Genomic DNA, 19,460 nt, shown 5'->3' with positions numbered 1-19,460 from the left:
AGGCTTTTTTTTTTTTTTTGGTAAATGTGTTTTTAAGCTAAAATAAAGATACACACACACACACACATACACATACACACACATATACACACAACACCACTTAGTATGTGTTGGTGACACTATTCCAAATGCTTTACAAATAATTCATTTAATCTTCATAACAACTTGGGAATTCGTTTATTCCATTTTACAGATGAGTAAACTGAATGCAAAGAACTAAATGTTTGTGCACTCCCAAATTCATATATTCAAATCTTAATCCCCAGTGTGATGGTATCAGGAGGTTGAACCCTTGAGAAATAAGTAGGTCGTGATGGTAGAGCCCCATGAATGGAATCAGTGCCCTTTATAAAATGGACTCGAGAGAGCTCTTACTTTCCTTTACAATGTGAGGACACCTTGAGGAGTTTACAACCCAAAAGGGAGCCCTCACCAGAAGTCAACCATGCTGGCACCCTGATCTCAGATTTCCAGCCTCCAGAAACTGTGAGAAGTAAAGTTCTGTTGTTTATAAGCCATCCATATTTGGTGTTCTGTTACAGCAACCTGAACAGACAGACACTGAGGCACAGTAAGGCTAAGGAATTTACCCAAAGCCACCCAACTGATGAATGACAGTCAGTGATCAACTGAGACATTTTTGTTCTAGATGAAGAGAACCTACCCCAGTGCCTGGCACAGAGCAGGCACTGCACAAATGTTCATTTTCTTGTTTTCTGCTTTCATAGTTATTTCTCAGTGGTGAGATGGTACCAGCAGAGTGGCCAACCATCCCAGTACGGTTGGGACTGAAGGATTCCCAGGCAGTGAGACCCTCATGCTAAAACTGGAAAGTCCCAGGCAAACCTGACCAATAGGGTGCTCTAGAAGCCAGGCATATGCAACCTACATGGTCTTACCAGTACGTCCTCTCAGACAAACCAAGCCCACAGTACCAAAAGCTCTTAGCTCTCAAACTGAGTAAGGCAAAGGAAAAGACACTGGGCTTAGGTTCAGAGGGTTTTCTTTCAAGGCCTAACGATACTGCCTATTGATTAGCTTTAGGCCATTTTCCCAATATTTCTAAATTTTGGTTTTCTCTTGTGTAAAATGAGGATTACATCAACCCAGGACTTAACATCAAGATCAAGTTAGAAAGTATTCAGGCTTTGTGAAGTGTCTTACAAATGTTAAGATGACATTGGCATCACGGATACACGAGAACCTTATATCGAGGGCCACAATTCTTAGAATAGACTTTCATTGTAGTGTGGGGACATGTACTATGCTTGGATCCTGAAAAGATAAACACAGTAGATACACATGGCTTGATACATTACCCTGGGATATGGATCCACAGTCTTCATCAATATCTCAAAAGCCTGACACCCAAGAAATACAATCTCAAAAAGATAAGCTATTTTAATGGCTTCTATTCCTGGTTCATTTCTCCATAGCTTATAAAATATCCACTGATTAGCTAGGTAAGTAAGAAGTAAAAATCAAGTCTATAGGATATCAGTATAAATGAGTATCTAAGGGTTACAAAGCCTAAATGGCAGGTCTTAATTCCCTGTAGGTGCACTCCACTAACTAAAGTGCCCTTCGTCTCTAAGAACATGTAGTTTCTTTTTCTATTATTTCTGCTTATTAACCCTTGGGTTTAATCTCAGGATAAAAGCAGGGAGGTAGGAGTGGCTTGCATCACAATAGGAAAAAGGTAGAAATAAGCAAAGTATTTAAAAAAATAAAAACTTGGAAGAGGGACTGCTTTCTAAAAATCATGGAACATTTAAGTCAAATTTTTAAATTATAAGTCATAACTTTTCCCAGAATCATAAACTGAGGCAGAGACTTTCTATGTTCAAATATTTTTATAAAGTGTCTGAGTATAATTAAACTTTGACTAAATGTGCTAATGTGACTTAGTAAAGAACTTCCTAAAAAGTTCATTGTGCCATATGAAAAAAAAATGTTCCTGCCCTTGCTTTCTCCTCTCTCTCTCTCTCACACACACACACATACAGAGAGAGAGAGAGAGAGAGAGAGAGAGAGAGAGAAATATTGGGATATCTTAAAAATGACCCATTATTTTTGTCTAAAGATGGTATTTCAATAGAGTGATATAAACTAGTCTACTACTTACATGCTACATGTGGACTTTAAAGATGGAATTGGCCTAAAAATCAGATGTATTTATATAATCAGCCCACTAACAAGATATCTAAGTGAATCAACGTGAAGTCAACCTGATTTTATAAGAAGGAAAAGAAATATAAATGAGATGCTGAGGAACAGAAGTTAGAACTTCCAGTCAAATTCTGCCCTGTTGGGAGTTACATAATCAACAGAAAGGTCCATTACTATTAAGTAACTATCAAGCCCAAACAGACTACATAAGCTGGATAGAAAATTCCCAAGGCTGTGAGTGTGGCCTGCTCCAGGCTGGACATGATATGGGATTTCATCTGTATCTGTCTCTAGTACACCACAGGAGACATCGATTGGGGACAGCAGATATTTTTTTTTTATCTCCAGTAAAATGGAAGCAAACCTTTTCATTTTATACTGTCAGCATTGAATGTTTCATAATTCTGTTTGTCAGAATCTTTTTATAGAAGGCCAAAAATTGGATTTTAAATGAACCAGACAGGACTTAATTGAATTCAAATGCATAGGGAGTACCAGGGACAGGCCTTGCAATTTGCTGTCAGCAGTTCAAACACACACGCTCCCAGATTATTTCTGGTAAGACAGCAGGACTGCTTCTGCTTGTTCCCCAAACACCAACAATGTGAGCTTAGCCTAGGACACTTCCATTGTCCTTGATACAACCAGGATTAAAACTGGGGGATGGGGAGGGGACAAATTCTTACATACCACATTTTTGTAGAAAAAATAGAGGATCATGTTGGAAAGTCGTGTGTAACACCAGTGTCCATGGACAAGAAGGAGCTTGCTCAGATGTCTGAACTGAGAAATGGCGAAGTCACTGGCCATCACAGCCTGCAGACACAATGGGGAGAGAAGGCCACCCTGAGCAACAGAACCTGTTACAACAGCCACAGCCTGGCACGGACTGCCTGACCCCCATTACACTCCAACTAATCAAATCTACACTGCAAGTAAATAAAAAGAGAACACACACACACACACAGCAGCAGCAGCAATAACAAAACAAAACCATATACAAAGCTAATTCTACACTTTCTGAAATGGTCACATGAAATAAGACTTTGGTTCCTAGTATGCAATAGAAATCAGTTCCCTTAGCAAGAACTTTGTCTTCTGCATTACAATATGATTTTGCCTCTCTCTCTCTTTAAATATTTATTTTTTAGTTGTAGTTGGACACAATATCTTTATTTATTTATTTTTATGTGGTGCTGAGGATCGAATCCAGGACCTGGCACGTGCTAAGCAAGCGCTCTACCGCTGAGTCACAACCCCAGCCCATGTTTTTGCTTCTCTTGAGTGAAGAAAATATTAAAAACTCTTGCAGTCAGGACTTCTTATACCTTTGTATAATGGATCAAGCAAAGAAGAATCCAAAGCTCTCATCTTTCATGGAGATGTTGTCATATATAATTCTTGGGAAACCCTGCTCTAATATTCCACTTTCTGCTGACAGCCCTTGATCCATACATTAAACATAGTCTTTCAGATTACACGCTTTTATCTGAAGTTTGTGCCTAAAATATGAAGGAACACACACACACACACACACACATATACACACAGGCAAATAGGATACTCCCATCTCCCTCCTAACCCTCTCACATCCTCCCCTTTCCCTTCCCTTCCCTACTCATCCTCAAGATCTTTATATATTTATATATTTATTCAAATTCTTATGGTTTTCCTCAGTGTCAGAATTTACAAAGCTATTGTAGGGCTAAAAAATAAAATCCCATGATTTAAATATGCTCTATTTTTAAAACAGAACAACGACCCACGCAACTAAAATTCCCCAGGAAAATACTGTACATTCATCTTGTAAATAATCCATGAATGAATCGATACATTTCCAGTTTCCAACTCTTAGCTAACCACATAGCCTCATTTTACCATGGAGAAGGTTGCCCTCAGATAGGCAGGTCAAGGTCATGGTCTTTGGATGCACAACATCTACTCACTTGCATGCCTTCTTGACCTGAGACCCCAACCCCGATGTCTGCCACTTGTATCATGCTAACATCATTGGCACCATCACCTTCAAGAGACAGGAGAAAAGGTGAGAAACACATGAGGAATAAAGATGCATACTTTGCAATTCAGTAGAGGCTATTCATGTGAAAAAAAAATAGCTTTCAAGGTTTATTCCATTTCCCCAAGTTACCTGGACACTAATTAAGCAGAAATTAAATGTGGCATCCCACTGAAGAGTTTGGAACTCAATAGTGTCTTAAGGTCCTTCATGTTATGGCATACACCTACCTCAACTAAATATCCCTTATTTCCATGCCACCCATACTGCTTTCAATTCTCCAGCTTTATCTGCTCCTTCTACACAGGTGACATCTCTCTCTCTCTCTCTCTCTTTTTTTTTTTTATAATACTGTCTTCATCATCACCACATCCTCTTGATGAATTCCACTTGTTCTTGATCTCAGATTAGACATGATTTTCTCTGGGAAAAACTTCTCCTATTCCTTTTAGATAAGATGCCCCTTCCTTAGGCTTTAGTACCACCCTGTACATCTCTATTATACCTATCACATGACATTATGGTTAAATGTAGATTTTTTTGGTCTCCTCCAACATGGGGAGCTTCCTAGAAAGAGGTATTACACTCCTGCTGGTAATGAACTGATATTGTTCCTAAATATCAGCTTGCTAATCATTCATATGTTTTCTGGTAATAGCATCCTGATGTTCTTTGGGAATTCTGCATTCATGTGATTTGTTAGAGTGAATCAAAACACTCATATTTATGGGTGGGAAACTGACCCAGATTTGGAAATCAACATATTTTTATTACCTGGCCTTAGTGATTGTTCAATCATGGGCATATGATTCAGCCTAATTAATATAATTATAAAATCCAGGGATTCTAGCTTCAGGGGTACCTTGAATAATTCATTTATTTATATCTTTGTTCAACAAGATAACCAACAGAATTTCACCCTTTCTCATCTAAATACTTAAGTATCTTACAACTTCACCTCATACCACTTCTCTCCATGTATACTCATTCTTTGCTGGTCTTACAATAAATACCAAGTGCTCTGATATTTACCAGAATTCAGATTCACCAATTTATATCTCTATTCAATTCCTTACTGCTCAATTCCAGACCTTTATTCTAGCTGCATACTTAACATATTTGCTCACATACCTAATGGACTTTTCAAACTTCACAAGTGTTAAGACCCAACTCCTAATTCCCTCCGTCTCCATCTCAGTAAATGGTGGTCCTATTCTTTCTACTCTTAGACTGAGACTTGGTATTCCCTTTGGCAACTCTTTCCCTCATGTAATACAACCAATTCATCAGCATACGTCATCAGCTTTTTCTTTAAACCTTGTTGGTTTGCTCCCATTTAGGCCCACGCCATCGCTCTTCCCTGAATTATTTCAGTATCCTACCATTTTCCTTACCTTTGTAACCTAACAATCATTCTCACATAGCAGGCAACAAGATTCTTTAAACTTAAGGTAGATCAGGTCCCATCTTTGCTTGAAATATTCTACTTGCTTTTCATCTCTTCAGAGTAGAGCCAAAATTTTATAGTGGCCGTTTTGACCCTTGAGATCTGGCCACCTGCCCTTTATGAAACTTCTTTACCCTTTAGTAACCTTCAGAAATCTCCTCCCTTTGCTAATCTGCTCTGGCCTTGGACACAGAAAACATGGTCCACTTCACGGCTTTTTTGTCATCCTCTCTGCCAAGAAAGTTCTCCCCCAGATCTTCTATAGCTCCCTTATCATTCCTTCACGTCTGCTCACAGACCGTCTTAGCAGTGAGACCTTCTCTGAAATTTTAACCCCTTTCACCATCTCTAATGGTCCACATTCCCCATTTTTCCCCCAATAGCATTTGTCCCTATCTCATAGCTTCCACATTTGTGTCTTTTGTTCATTTATTCTTCTGTACATCCTCCTACGAGATGGAGGCTCCTTAACAAAAGGAACTTGGTCAATTTTATATACTGTTATTTCTCCACTGTCTAGGAAAAAAGCTTGGAATAAAGAAGATATTCAGTAGATATTTGTTGGATGTTTAAATAAATGAGTTGTTCATGAACCTGAAGTTAACTTTCCTGAAGGTAGAACTGGATTTTTTCAGTTCTAAGAGACAACGTTCCACTCTGCTTAACTGTTGAGTTGGGGGTCTGCCATGGATCCCAAGGAGTCCTGACTATTATATTGTTTTCTGTGTCACATGCCTAACATCTGGTTCAGAGCAGGTGGTCAAATAAGAGATGAAGGGACAGATAGAGGAGATGGAGGGGATAAAGGGATGTGGAGAAAAAGGGGAGAGAAAGTGTGGAAGAAAAAGGACAGACAGAAGGGCAGGCATACAGAACAACGGACAGGCAGGAAGATCAGCCACTGCTGTGCGTGAAAGAGGAACGCGCTGAGCTCCATCTGTCCCACTCACCGATGGCCAGGGTCATCACCCGGAGATGGTTGCGTACCAATTTCACTACCTCGCTTTTCTGCAGCGGTGTGGCTCTGCAGCAGACCACAGCTTGGCACCAAGCAGTCAGCTCCAGGAACTGTCTCTGCAGACTCTCTTGCAGGGCAAACTCAAGGGTCTTCCCAGTGATAACGAGTCCAGCCCGTGGCCCTGAGTCCTGAGGGACAGGAGTCTGACGGAAGTCCTCCCTTAAAGATGCTTGCTCTGGAAGGACTGAATGCTTCTTCTGAAGTTCTTTCAAAATTGTGCCAATCAGCATCTCACAGGCATCCTTGAACCAAGAGATGAAGATAGTTAACCTGGGGGCTCTGTTGGAGAGCCAGCTACATTTTCCATTGTCATTCTTTGGCAATTGCAGAATCGAGGCAACCTCGGGTATTTTCAGAGACTTCACAGCTCTTCCAAGAACTCTGTGTGTATGTGGGGATGAGTTAAAGGATGCGGGGAGCATCTCACCCCCAATTCTACAGTTGCAGTGTCTATATAAAATGCAAAATTATTAGTGTGGTTAATAATTTAATTTCTCAGTTAACCACAAGAGTCCTTTGGTCTCATTCTGCCACTTATTAGCTGCTTGATCTTAGGCAAGCCTCTCTGAGTCTCTACTTTCTCATTTGAAAAATGCAAGTGTTACATCTATCTTAATACTGTTTTGAGAACTCAGTGAATAACACATGAAAAACTCCTAGTATAAGGTACAATGCAGCAGACATTTAAAACGAAATCATTTTTATTTTCTTTTTTAAAAAAATTAGTTCTAATCAGTTATACATGAAATAGAAAGTTTTTTTTTTTTGATTCAACACATTCATTCACTCGCTTGATATTTATTGAGCAACTGCATATTAGAAAACATTCTAGGCTCTGGGGATGCATCAATGAACACAATAGTTCCCACCCTCGTGGAGCTTACATTCTACACTAGTGAAGAAGTTCTTCTGAAGCCAAGAAGACTAACTGCTGCGCCCCTCCCCTGACTCAGGCAATGGCAAGGCCCTACTGAGGTGGATGGCGCAAGGCGTCCATTCTCTGGAGGAGTGCAGTATGTTTCTGGGAATGGGCTGATTTGTTTTTGTATTCCTTTAATAAGTATAGTTGCGATTTCTCATATGACCATTAAGTATGAAGGAAAAAACATGACTTTCCCAATTAATGCAACTACTTCTAAAGAATAGATCTGTTTGCTCTAAATGCAATGATTCAGCTGTGGAGTGTAAATTGTTAATGTCTAATGAAAAACTCCCTGTATTCCTGTCAAGGAAGTTTTTGAGAAATTAAATTAAAATCTAGAGAAGAAAAATTAATGTTAAGAAGACAGATTAGTGCTTGGTACTGGGCAACTTGTTCTTGTTCCTGTGCACAATGGTTTGTGCTCTTACTCTTGTTTGATTAAAATTAATAACAAGTCAACCACTTGCCGTAACCATGCCACCGTCAGAAAGTCAAGAAAGAATAGTCAAGGTATAGGCCAATAGTTTGGGACATTTGTAACTATTATTAAAAGTTAACTAACCAGAAACAGCTCAAAGCAAAACGTGAACTGAAAGTACAAATGCTTGCTTATGCATAAGCCAAGATACATTCTTCTATTCTAATTGTAGCTACGTAATATTTTGTTTCTTTGAATAATGATTCCTGTTTTGTAACCACAAAGTACTGTGAGCCTGCCAAAATGAAAAGTATATATGATCAACTTCACAAGTAAAGATTGGGATCAACACCTTCACTTTGGTGTCTGTGTTGTTTCTCCACCCCTCTTTCGCCGACTCCTCACCATCCGTTCGTCTCCTGAGACCCCCTGTTGGAGCTGGTCTCCAACAACTAACCATAAACTTATCTGGAAATTACTGTGTTAAATGACCACAAAGGACAGAGCCCAAATCCAGTGATATACTTAAATGTATATATTAATCCCAAAATAGTTCATTAATGAAAAAGTCCTTCATTTAGTGCTTATTTTCTCTGATTTTAAATGTTCTACCAAACATTTCTCAATTCAGAACAAAGTAAGAGGAGGAAGAAAGAAATATATATGGATATGTAGGGATGAGACAGCAAAGATTTAATAACCACATAAATTATAAAGAAGGGATTTGCTGTTTTGAATATAGTTTGTCACCACCAAAACTCACACCGAGTCTTAATTCCCCCATGTAATGGTACTGAATGGTGATAGGATCTCCAAGAGGTGAGGCCCAGTGGGAGGTGATCTGGTCATTACTATCCTTGTGAGGAGATTAATGCTGGTCTTTCTGAATGGCTTCGGTCTAGTAGAAACAGATTAGTTCTCTCAAGAACAGGTTGTTATAAGAGTCAGCCTGGCCCATCCTTACACGTTTGTTTTTCCTCTTTGCCAGGTGAACTCTTCCACACTCACTGTTTTCATATGCACTCCTGCTGTGTGATGCTATCTGGCATGAAGTTTTCACCAGGAGCTGCAGATGGTACCATGCTCTTGGACTTCCAGAACCGTGAGCTAAATAAACCTTCTTTTTCTTTATAAAGTACCAGCCTTGGGTATTCTGTTATAAGAACACTAAATGCACTAAGACAAGATTCAACTATGAAATGGAGCTCCCTTGCAACCTTTATCTTAAAACAAATTTGATTCCATGTACTTCCAAAGCTATTAAGAAAAAGTATACAATAAAGAATCAGATATGATGTTTATAACTGAAAAAAATAGACACAATATTATGAAAGTATAGACTGTAAATTATATGCTTGTAGCACATAGAATAGAATCTAGGTGAATATTTATCAAAATATGGTTATAAACTGATTATGGATGTTTTATCCTCTTTTATTTGGGTGTATGTTTGGTTTTTACAAATTAACTATTTTCATGATAAAAATAATACAGAAACACACATATAACCTTCATTATTTGTGGATTCACATTTGTGATAAATTTGAACCTCCTAGTTCAAATTTATCTGTAATCCCACATTTAATACTTTCAGTGCTTTGTAGTCACATGTTGACCTGCACAGAGTGGCGTTTGAATCATGTGATGTGTACATCCCCAGATGAAGCTGAACAAGTTGATGCTTCTCATGGCATGTTGTTGTTTTTTTTCTTTTAAATTGTTCTTCTTTTTGTTGCTGATTTTGCTATTTAAATGGCTCTCAATCAGTACTATAGTGCTGTCCCACTCCTTAGCACGCAAAGGCTGTGATGTGCTTTATTGAGAAATTACGTGTATCAGCTAAGCTTTGTCCAGGTGAGAAGTCTAGCGCTGCTGCCCAAGCATCTAATGTTAATAAATTAATACAATATATGAAATAAGCCTGTCACTAAACAGAAACATACACAAAACAAAGTTGTGTATTCATCAGCTAATAAAATGTCATGACCAGAGGCCTATAGGAAGCTAACTTTATATTCCCTCCAAGAACGAGTCAGTCTTCCCTAATTCAGAGTTTGTCATAACTCTATAAAACATACTTCCACTAATAATGAGAACTAATTCTGTACGTATAATGTGTAATCTATAAAAGAATAGGAAAGCATACTGAAATGGGAATCTGGAAATTTAAATAGTCCGTGCTTGATGAGCAATCAGTTGGGGGTACTCAGAGAATTCACAATTTTTGAAGTCTCTGGCTTTATATAAAATGAGACAATTCATCTGTTTTGTCCATTTGTTATAATTGTCAAATGAGATCATGTATGTAAATCTGTTTATAATTTTTAATAAACATTACAAAGATAAAAACTTACTATTATTAGGGTAAAAAAACTGAAATGAAATTACAAACTTAAAGCTTAAAAAATTAAACAAAGACTCTTGAGAGTTCTTTATATATCCTAATGCAGAAAATAACCCAGGACATAATTATATGAGAACAAATAAAGAAAAAAAAACTTTTATAAGAATGGAAACCAAGTAAGGTTGGTGAGAGACTATGCTTTTGCAAACTGAGGAGCAAAGTTGATGGGAATTTGTAAAACTTAGCCACAGAAATAACTTCAGACATCCATTCATTGAGTGGCAGGTGGGCACATGGAATGTTACAGAGGTAATTCTTTCACTAAATGATAAATTAGATTGCATAACCCTCAAATCTTTTTTAACAATTAGGATGCCTGAGGGGTGGGGGTAGGGAAAAGGGAAGGAAATTAAATACTAGTGACTGTGCCTCTGCTCATAAAAATATAAATCATGTTCATTGTGTTCTGTTTAGTTATCTGGAAAATCCACACATGTGGAATAGCTATCAGTAGCAAATAATACTAGCTACAGTACATAGTCACTGAATATTTCTTAAATTGGTAGTCTAAAAGCCTTCTGGTGAAAGTTATATATTTATAAATAAGTCGATTTCATAATCCTACTTTTTCACAGTTCATAAAACTAAGTCACTAGATAACAATTTTATAATATGCATCTCAAAAAATTATAAGATTTTGAATATTTTCACCACAAATGATAAATATTTGTATAGAAATATTTAGCCTTATTTAAACATTACCAAAAATATACGTTTTATATATATATTAGGTAATATTTAATATACACATTATGTATATATACATATGTAATATGTATATATTATGTAACATGTACATGATATATACATGAAACACTCCATTACTATATACAATTTTTATGTTTTTAGGTATCTGTTTAAAAATAAGTTTAATTATTTTTTAAGAATCTGTAAAAGTACCAAAAATAATAATAAATAAATAAAAGGAAAAGAAAGAAAACCAGCACAGAAGTATTTTAGAAGTTTCACAGGCACAACCATGCCAGTATACACTAGCTGACTGATTCTCTTGGTTATATGTATTACTTCCAAAAAATGATACCACTTAAAAAGCATTTTCAATCTTGGCACTACTGACATTTGGGCTACATAATTCTTGGTTGAGGGGGGGGGGCTATTCTGTCCATTGTAAGATATTTAGTAATAACTTTGGCCTCTGCCCTCTGGATACAGTAGCAACCCTCCTTCCCCCAGTTGTGATGACCCAAATGTCTCCATACACTGCCAAGTATCCCTTAGGGCACAATTCATCCTTGGTTGAGAAGGGTGATCTTAAAGAGCTAGCTAAGCCATGTTATACCTTGCCTCCCATGACATGGTTCCACAAGTCTATTGTCATAGACATAGAAAACACTTCCCCTGACAAATGTCCACAAGAAACCCCAGGCCCATCAGGCATGCGACACCGTGTGCAATTTCATGTATGCAGACTCAAGAACTATCTGGAAGGAGGATGTTCCCAGTGTCAACAGAAGTTTTCTCTGAGGGAGAATTCTACTGTTTTAACTTCTTCTTATAGTTTTCTATATTATTTGAATGTTTAATAATGTCTATCTATTGTACTTAAAATCAAGATAAAATAAATTTCTTCATCTTTAAAAAATTTCTACTTCAAGATCAAATAGCAATAATTGATTTATCTCGCATTCACTAAACCTCTCAGCAATCTATATTTTCTTATTTAACGCCCATAACCACCCTATGACATAGGCATTGTCTCATCTTACAGGTAAGGAAAAAGCAGCTCAGGACAGTAAGTCACCTCCAAAGATACCTGGTCAGTGCAGGCAAGCATTTGACCCCCAGTCTCACCAGCCACTTAGGCCACATCCATTTTTAATTACTAAAATGACTAGCACTTTCTTAGACTCAGCCTCCTGACAGTACAGGGCCCTGGCTGGTGGCTGTGGTTATGGGTCCACTGCCTGCAGAGATTCCATTCGGTATTGAACAAGGAGAATTCTCTATCCTCAAAATGTATGATCCAGCCAAGACTAATGGAGGCCTACCATAAAAACATGGCTGACCATTTGTGGCATCCTTGTGACGTAGGATTCAGATGTGATTCCAAGGGAAGCTCTGGACAACGTCAGGGAAGAGGCTGCTGTCATGGCATGTTGCTAATGGCTAAGACTCAATTAGGAAGGAGGAAGGGGACAGGATTTCCCAAGCCAAATAAATAGTAGCCACAGATCTTGGAAGATACTATACTACAATTCTTCTGAACAAAACTAGGGACCAAACAATAAATAAATAAAGAAAGAAAAGGCTGGGTCTAAATCTGTTAAATTACTTCAAAAACAACTTTTTCCCCTTCAACAGTTCATTGGTAATATTCTGAGGAGCACTACCTAAGAACTACCATTAGAGGGCATGGTTACACTGAGCATCTATTTTTAGAATGATCCTAAAATATTTATTTACCTGATTCTAACAGAAATTATCACTTCCCCTCCACTTAAAAGGGAAATAGATTCCTATCCAAGGACTTGATGTTTTTTTTTTTTTTTTTGGATGTCTTATTGAATCCCTGGCAATTCAGTAGGGAGTGGGAAAAAATAAAATCAAAATAAATAGGATATTCCTAATGCCTTTATCCAGCAATGATTCCTCTGAATCATTATGATTTTCCACCAATCTTTTAGAAAAAACAATAACATCCTCCCCAAATACAAGTTAGGTCTCTGGAAAGAATAAATATCAAGAAGTTAAAAGTTATCAGCTTTTCTTTCTCCTTATGTACATCAAATTCCAAATGCTCCACTGGTTTTGAAAAGAATAGGATTAGTTTAATCTCATCATACATACTTTGCTTTGGGTATTAAGGATAAAGAGCTTGTCATCTGGCTCCAGCAGTTTGCATGCATAAGCTATGTTGATAGCTGTCTCCTGCTTGTCCCCTGTCAGCATCCAGATCTTGATGCCAGCTTTATGAAGGGCCTCTATGGCCTCAGGGACTCCCTCTTGCAGGCGGTCTTCAATGCCAGTAGCACCTAAAAATAGTCAAAGTACAAGGCTTATAAGAAACCAAGACCAGAAGAAGCTTAACTTGTCTATAATGGAATCCTATCTACCATTAACTAAGTCAATCCCTAACTATTCAGACTGTCCAGAGATCCAAATGGGATGTGAAAACCCAGATGAAAGTCATATACAAAGGAATATTTTGGGGAGGGAAGCTTAGGGGATTGATGAGTTTATCAAAAACCAGACCAATGTTTTGTTCTCCTTTTGGCTAGCTTTCTTATCCATACATTTAAGGGTTTGATTTAATTATTTACATAATCTTGTTCTGCAAATTATAAAGACAGGCTTTTAAAAACGCTTTTTCCAATAAAATGTAATGTCTATTTGCAATGCAGTTTCATTATGTAAGTCCAAGATTTCCCTTTCTGAAACAATTGGGGCCATTTGTGTTTTGGATTTCAGAAGCTTTTAGATTTTATAAAGGTAATATAGCACATTTACCCTACTTTGTGATACCTGGTAATCAAGCATATTAATATTTCTACAGGAAATCTTACAAGTTTTCATGCTAATTAGGATAATAAATACTATAAATAGTCTTACATCAAATCAGGCCTGATTTTGCTGTCAAATGAGTTTGGCATGAACCCCTCAGAGCATTTTTTATTTTGGAATTGCAGATGAGGAAATATGGACCTATGCTACTTACAGTGTCATAGAGAAATTACTTAGGAATTGGTATCATTATTCTTTTTAATAGATATGGAAATTGTTGTTTACTCCTAAACAAAGGAATGGAACTCAGAAGCTGGTCTTTTACTGTGTTAGTGATTTCATTAGACAGTGGATCTCCATACTCTAAGGGAGTGGTTCTCAAACCTGACTGTCCCTTAGAATCAGCTAGGAAGATATTAAAAGTTCCAGTGCCCAGGTCACACACCAGACCAATGTAGTCGGAATTCCTGGGGATAAGAGCAGGCATCAGCACTATTTAAAGCTCTTCAGCTGATTCCAAGATACAGCTCAACCTGACAGAAGAGGTATCGTCTTTTGTGCAATTTTGGTTGAAATCAGGAAGTTAGAGAAGAGAAATAGATTTTATTAGATTTGTTACAGGTATAGGCACAGAATAAAGAACATAGACCTGAAGCCAGGCAGACCTGAGTTTCATGTTTGGTTAGTTAGTAACTAACTGTCAGTAAACAACATGTGACCTTGAACAAATCATTGAACTGCTTGCTCTATGCCCCATTTTTTTCTAAATAAGATAGAAATTCAGGTGAGAATTTTAAAAGACAACACATATTAAGCACCTTAACCGATGCCAGGCAAAAAACTTTCCCCATCTTTTCTTGAGCCAGGGTATTTGTTTGGCTTTTTCTGTTAGGTGTTGGAGTTTAAATGACCTTCTTAAGAATAACCTCCCTAATCAAATAAAAGGTCTAGATTATTGCAGTGGAAAGTAGAATGGAATGGCTTAGAAGCTGGGTATATATTTGACTGCACAAGAGAAGCAGAGCCACATACATTTATTAGATTAAAGTGAAAAAAGAAAAAAGGCACTGGTGAATAATGTTTTAGAGACAATCCATGTTTTTCAAAATCCTCCGCAGGCAACACAGCATGGTCTACCTACCAAGTAATGTTAGTTTGTTCTCCAGCCTCATAGCAGATTCAATTAGTAATTCTTCCCTGTTGTCAATACTGGTTTCAGCTAAAAAATGATTTCTCAGCCACTCTGCATATTCAGTGTCACTCATGACCTGCGAGAGGAAGAAAAAGTGGGCTAGGTGTCAGGCCCTATGATCTTGTAGAATCCCATCAGGTCTCAGCTCTGGCAAAGTATTGTTCTAGGTGCCCCCCCATCCCTGGGTACAGTTACACTGGGTCCCCACTTTGATATTGGTGCATGATTATCATATCAATAATATGCTGTGACATATTTGTAACATAATTTGGGCAATTTCATTACCCAAGTGGATCCCTTTTTTCTCCCCTCCTCCCCCTCTCTGGTCCTCTTCCTCTGCTCTGCTGGTCTACCTTCTATTTTCATAAGATCCTCCCATTCTTTTTTGTGTCTCCTTTTTTTCTCTCTAGCTTCCACATATGAGAAAAAACATATGACCCTTGAATTTCTGAGTCTGGCTTCTATCACTTAACATAATGATGGCTAATTGGCTAATTTCTGCGGTTAATCGTTTACAATGTAAAAAAAAAGAGGGGCCACTTGAGTGTAGCAAGAAAGTCTTATTCCTGACAAAGATTAAGTGAAGTTCTTGGAGTTGTCATCAGGGATAAATCCACTTTTCAGTTCTTACAGAGCAGGGTAGAGTGGGGGTAGGAGCGGGGTGAGACAGTTCTCTAGCTGCTTATTTTTGCCCACAAAGTAATTTGACTTGGGGGGCTGGGGCTGGGGCTCAGCGGTAACACACTTGCCTGGCATGCGTGAGGCACTGGGTTTGATTCTCACCACCACATATAAATAAATAAAAATAAAGATCTATCAACAACTAAAATATATATATATATTTAAAGTAACTTGATTTGGAAGAATCTGACACCTATTGGGCTACATTTTTACCACATGAAGGACTGTTCAACTGATGAAGCAAGGGTTGGTTTGACCTTGAACTCTCCATTCTTCCTACAGCTATATGTAAGATAGGCTTTTGATTTGTTATGCAGTTGGTTGACTTGAGTCTAAAATGATCCTACTTTTTCTAACAGAGCTCCCAAGAACTAGAATTTGAGTAAGGAATGAAAGATTCTGGTAACAACCTCCTTCAAATAATTTCTTGGAACTCTGTCTTCTTATTACTTAAATTTATATTTAGCAAGTATACATTGTGCTCCAAGATTATTCCCAATTGAGAAAAATCAATACTGGGATAAAATTTCATAAATTTACTTGGCTTTATAGATAAAGGCTTATGAGCACAGAAGAAAAATAAAATAAAACCCACCAAGAACCTAATAAGGGAAAAATTAAGACTGGTCTCTGGCTTCATTCTTTTCCAAGCACATTTAATGCTATCAGACAAAGGGGACAATATTTATGAAATCCTGAGGGAAAAAAAGTAGGACACAGGGAATTTTGTTCCCAGACAACTATTTACACACAAAGGCACTTGAAGATACATTGAAACATGTGAGAACTCAGAGAATATAACTTTTAGGTGCCTCCTGCAAAATACTTTGGGAACAAAATCCAACCAGCTAATGTATGGAATGGAGAGGCTACATAAAGAGAATAAGTGGTCTGAGAACTTTCTCCAGGACCTGGAATGGGGTTATAATCCAAATTTTCAGCAAATGATGGCTAAACTAGGGAAAGAGCAACAAAAGATGGGGTGTGCTCAGCAGTCTCACCTTCTTTGCTATACATAAAGTGCGTAGCCCTCGTTTGGCATAGTCATCCAAGTGTTTCTGGGTTTTCTCCCTTATTATTGTCTGTTGTTTTTCCACATCTGCTCCATCTGAAATAATGGACAAAACACTAGTGTTCCCACCAGTCTGCCCAATTACAGACAGACTTTAAAACACAATGATTCTTAATCCACAATAAACCAAAGGCATTCCAGTTTTAAATCCCAAATGTATATCCATAAACTGAACCCTTCAGAAAAAAAGTTTCCCTTGATTCTTTCTTTCTCTTTTATCAGAGAAAAATACCAAGACCTTAATATTAACACTGCTACCATAATACCCATATTAACAGCAAGAATGACTATAATAACAGGAGTTATCATCATTCAATTGTTATCATTTCCTTGGTATTTGGCCAGAGGGTCTTCAAACATCATGTGTAGTATGTCATTAAGTTTCTCAGGAACCTATTACAGAGGTATCATAATGCTCACTTTATTGAAGACTCAATGCAGAATAGTTAGGTAACCTTATATGGACACAGTTAATGATGGTGTCCAGATTTAAACCTAGGTCTATGCAGCTCACAAACTTATTTACTTTCCCACCAAATAGTGAGCAACTTTCCACTACTTTTCCAAGTATGAGTGATCCCCAAATATCTACTACTTTGCTTTATAAATATATTACCACATGAAATGATTCATGAGATTCAAATGAGAGTGATATGAATGGTATATCATTATCATCCCATTACCATCCCAGCTCTGTGTGAACCTACCTGGGGAAGCTGCTGAGAGCAATTCCATAATTACAGAATCAGCACCCTTAGTATATACCACAACTTGGTTGGAGAGAGGGTGTCGGACCACAACAGACATTCTTTTTCTGACTGAGTCAAAAGGCAGGATATGGAGGAGTTGAAATGTTAATGATCCCAAAGCAGCAAAGTCCACCATGACCTGCTCTGGTGTCCGTGACTGTAAAGTGCATTGGTAAGCCCTGGCAGCATACACCAAGGCTGCTTCATCTGGACTCTCAGCCTCATAACACAGGTTGGAGGCCAAGGGCTGTTCAGGGAGGGATTCCACTTTGCCATTTGCAAGCCCTGCATCACTGTTCCGTTTTTCAAGTGCCAAACAGCAAGCCGAGTTACTGAAGTGCTGGGGACTTTCACTTATCTGGGAGACCTCTTCCTCCACGGGGGAAGCTGGTTTCATTCGACTGAAGAGAGACAGTCTTCCCACAAAGGTGCTTGGAACCCCAGAAGATGGCTCTTTCCCACTGGTAAGGGATGGTAAACTTGATCTTCGGACGGACAATCTCTGGAAGAGATTTTTAAATTCTTCCAAGGACTTGATGGGCGTTCCACTCAGGGAAGAGAGTCTGATCTAGGAAAGGCAATTTAGGAAGGTCTTACTGGTACGGTCAAAGGTATCTTCCAACTAGGAAGATGTGAGATATTAAAGAGTTATCACTCCTTTAAATGATTAGCAGCCTGCTTCTTACTTACAACCTGAGTGGAAAACATGAATAAAAATAAAAGCCACCATGGAAAACAGTGTGTTGAGGGTGATGATATAATAAATCTCTATAATCTTTTGGGAAGAAATATGACAACTGATAGCAAAAGATATCAAATGATAACATCGGGAATACTTACAGCAATTTTTCCAAAAAAGTTAAAAAATGCTAACATTAGAAATAGAGTAATTTTTCCTAGAGAAATAATTTTGAGGTTTGCAAAATCTATAATCTTTATTGGGTACATCCTAGCAAAAACAATTTCAAAGTTATAAGCAAATTAAGTATTCAATAGTAACAAAACAGAAACACCTTCTTGCAATATTATAAAATAATTAAGAATAAAATTTATAAAGACCATGGGGTAGTATTGAAAAAGCTATGAAAATGTAAGGACAAATGAGTAACAATACACATAGTAAAAATACCTAAGAGAGTAAATGAACAACATTTTTTTCCTTTAACTTTCCAGATTCTATAAAAGGTTACTTTGACTTTTTTTAAAAAAAAATCAGAACTGTAAACAAAATAATTTCAGGAAGAAGCATCAGAATATGAATACAAATTTCTATTTTTACAGAGCATTTTCTTATTTGTGCCCTAATTTCGGTTAGATCTCTTTTTATCAGTGATAAAATTTAGAATTTAATACTAATACATAGAAGATCAATTAATTGAATTCTAAAATTTTCTCATTCAGAAATGCCTGGGGGATTAAAAAGTTTTTTTTTCTGAAAAATTATTAACTTTATAATGGTTTGAGGGTCTCATGCTGGTCAACTTTTGAAGTTATCAACAACTCAAAAATCAGAAGAATTAACCCTAATCACAGATGAGGTTTTCATGTTCCATTTAAGTTCTGATTATCTCCTGTTCACTGTTTTCCACCATCACCTTGAGATAATGAACAACAATATTTCTTAAACAGAAAACACCAAAAGATTCCAACTTGAAACATATTTATGAAGAAAAAAAAATGTTCTGGAAGGAAAACACAAAGCACCCAGTGATTTATTCTCTAACTACATAATCACTTTTCAAAGAGCAACTTCCTAGGAAAACCTTGCAAATATATAGTTTCTAATCAAATGCACCTTAATTGGAAATAAATTACTTTTATGTTAAGGTTGACCATCTCTGAAGTTGCCAAAAGAAAATGATCTAATAGAAAATTAAAATTTAATTGGGTTATGGTACAAAATTGAATT

General features: G+C 37.3%; 1 protein-coding gene across 3 annotated transcripts in view; it reads right to left on the bottom strand.

The window, feature by feature from the left end:
* Positions 1-19,460, bottom strand: part of Atp10d (ATPase phospholipid transporting 10D (putative)) — a 108,619-nt gene that overhangs the window by 13,504 nt on the left and 75,655 nt on the right. For all 3 annotated transcript variants that reach the window (XM_048784432.1, XM_048784431.1, XM_015482080.2), the window contains 7 exons: positions 17,510-18,119; positions 16,732-16,838; positions 14,999-15,125; positions 13,204-13,388; positions 6,584-6,893; positions 4,116-4,192; positions 2,860-2,985 (listed from right to left, as the gene is read on the bottom strand). In XM_048784432.1, coding sequence (XP_048640389.1) covers positions 2,860-2,985; positions 4,116-4,192; positions 6,584-6,893; positions 13,204-13,388; positions 14,999-15,125; positions 16,732-16,838; positions 17,510-18,119 — 1,542 coding nt within the window. The remainder of the gene's footprint in view (positions 1-2,859; positions 2,986-4,115; positions 4,193-6,583; positions 6,894-13,203; positions 13,389-14,998; positions 15,126-16,731; positions 16,839-17,509; positions 18,120-19,460) is intronic.

This window comes from Marmota marmota, unplaced genomic scaffold (assembly GCF_001458135.2).
Source record: "Marmota marmota marmota unplaced genomic scaffold, marMar, whole genome shotgun sequence".
Taxonomy (NCBI): Eukaryota; Metazoa; Chordata; class Mammalia; order Rodentia; family Sciuridae; genus Marmota; species Marmota marmota.
Note: the sequence above shows the minus strand (reverse complement) of the source record. Positions and strands in the feature narration are given on the sequence as shown.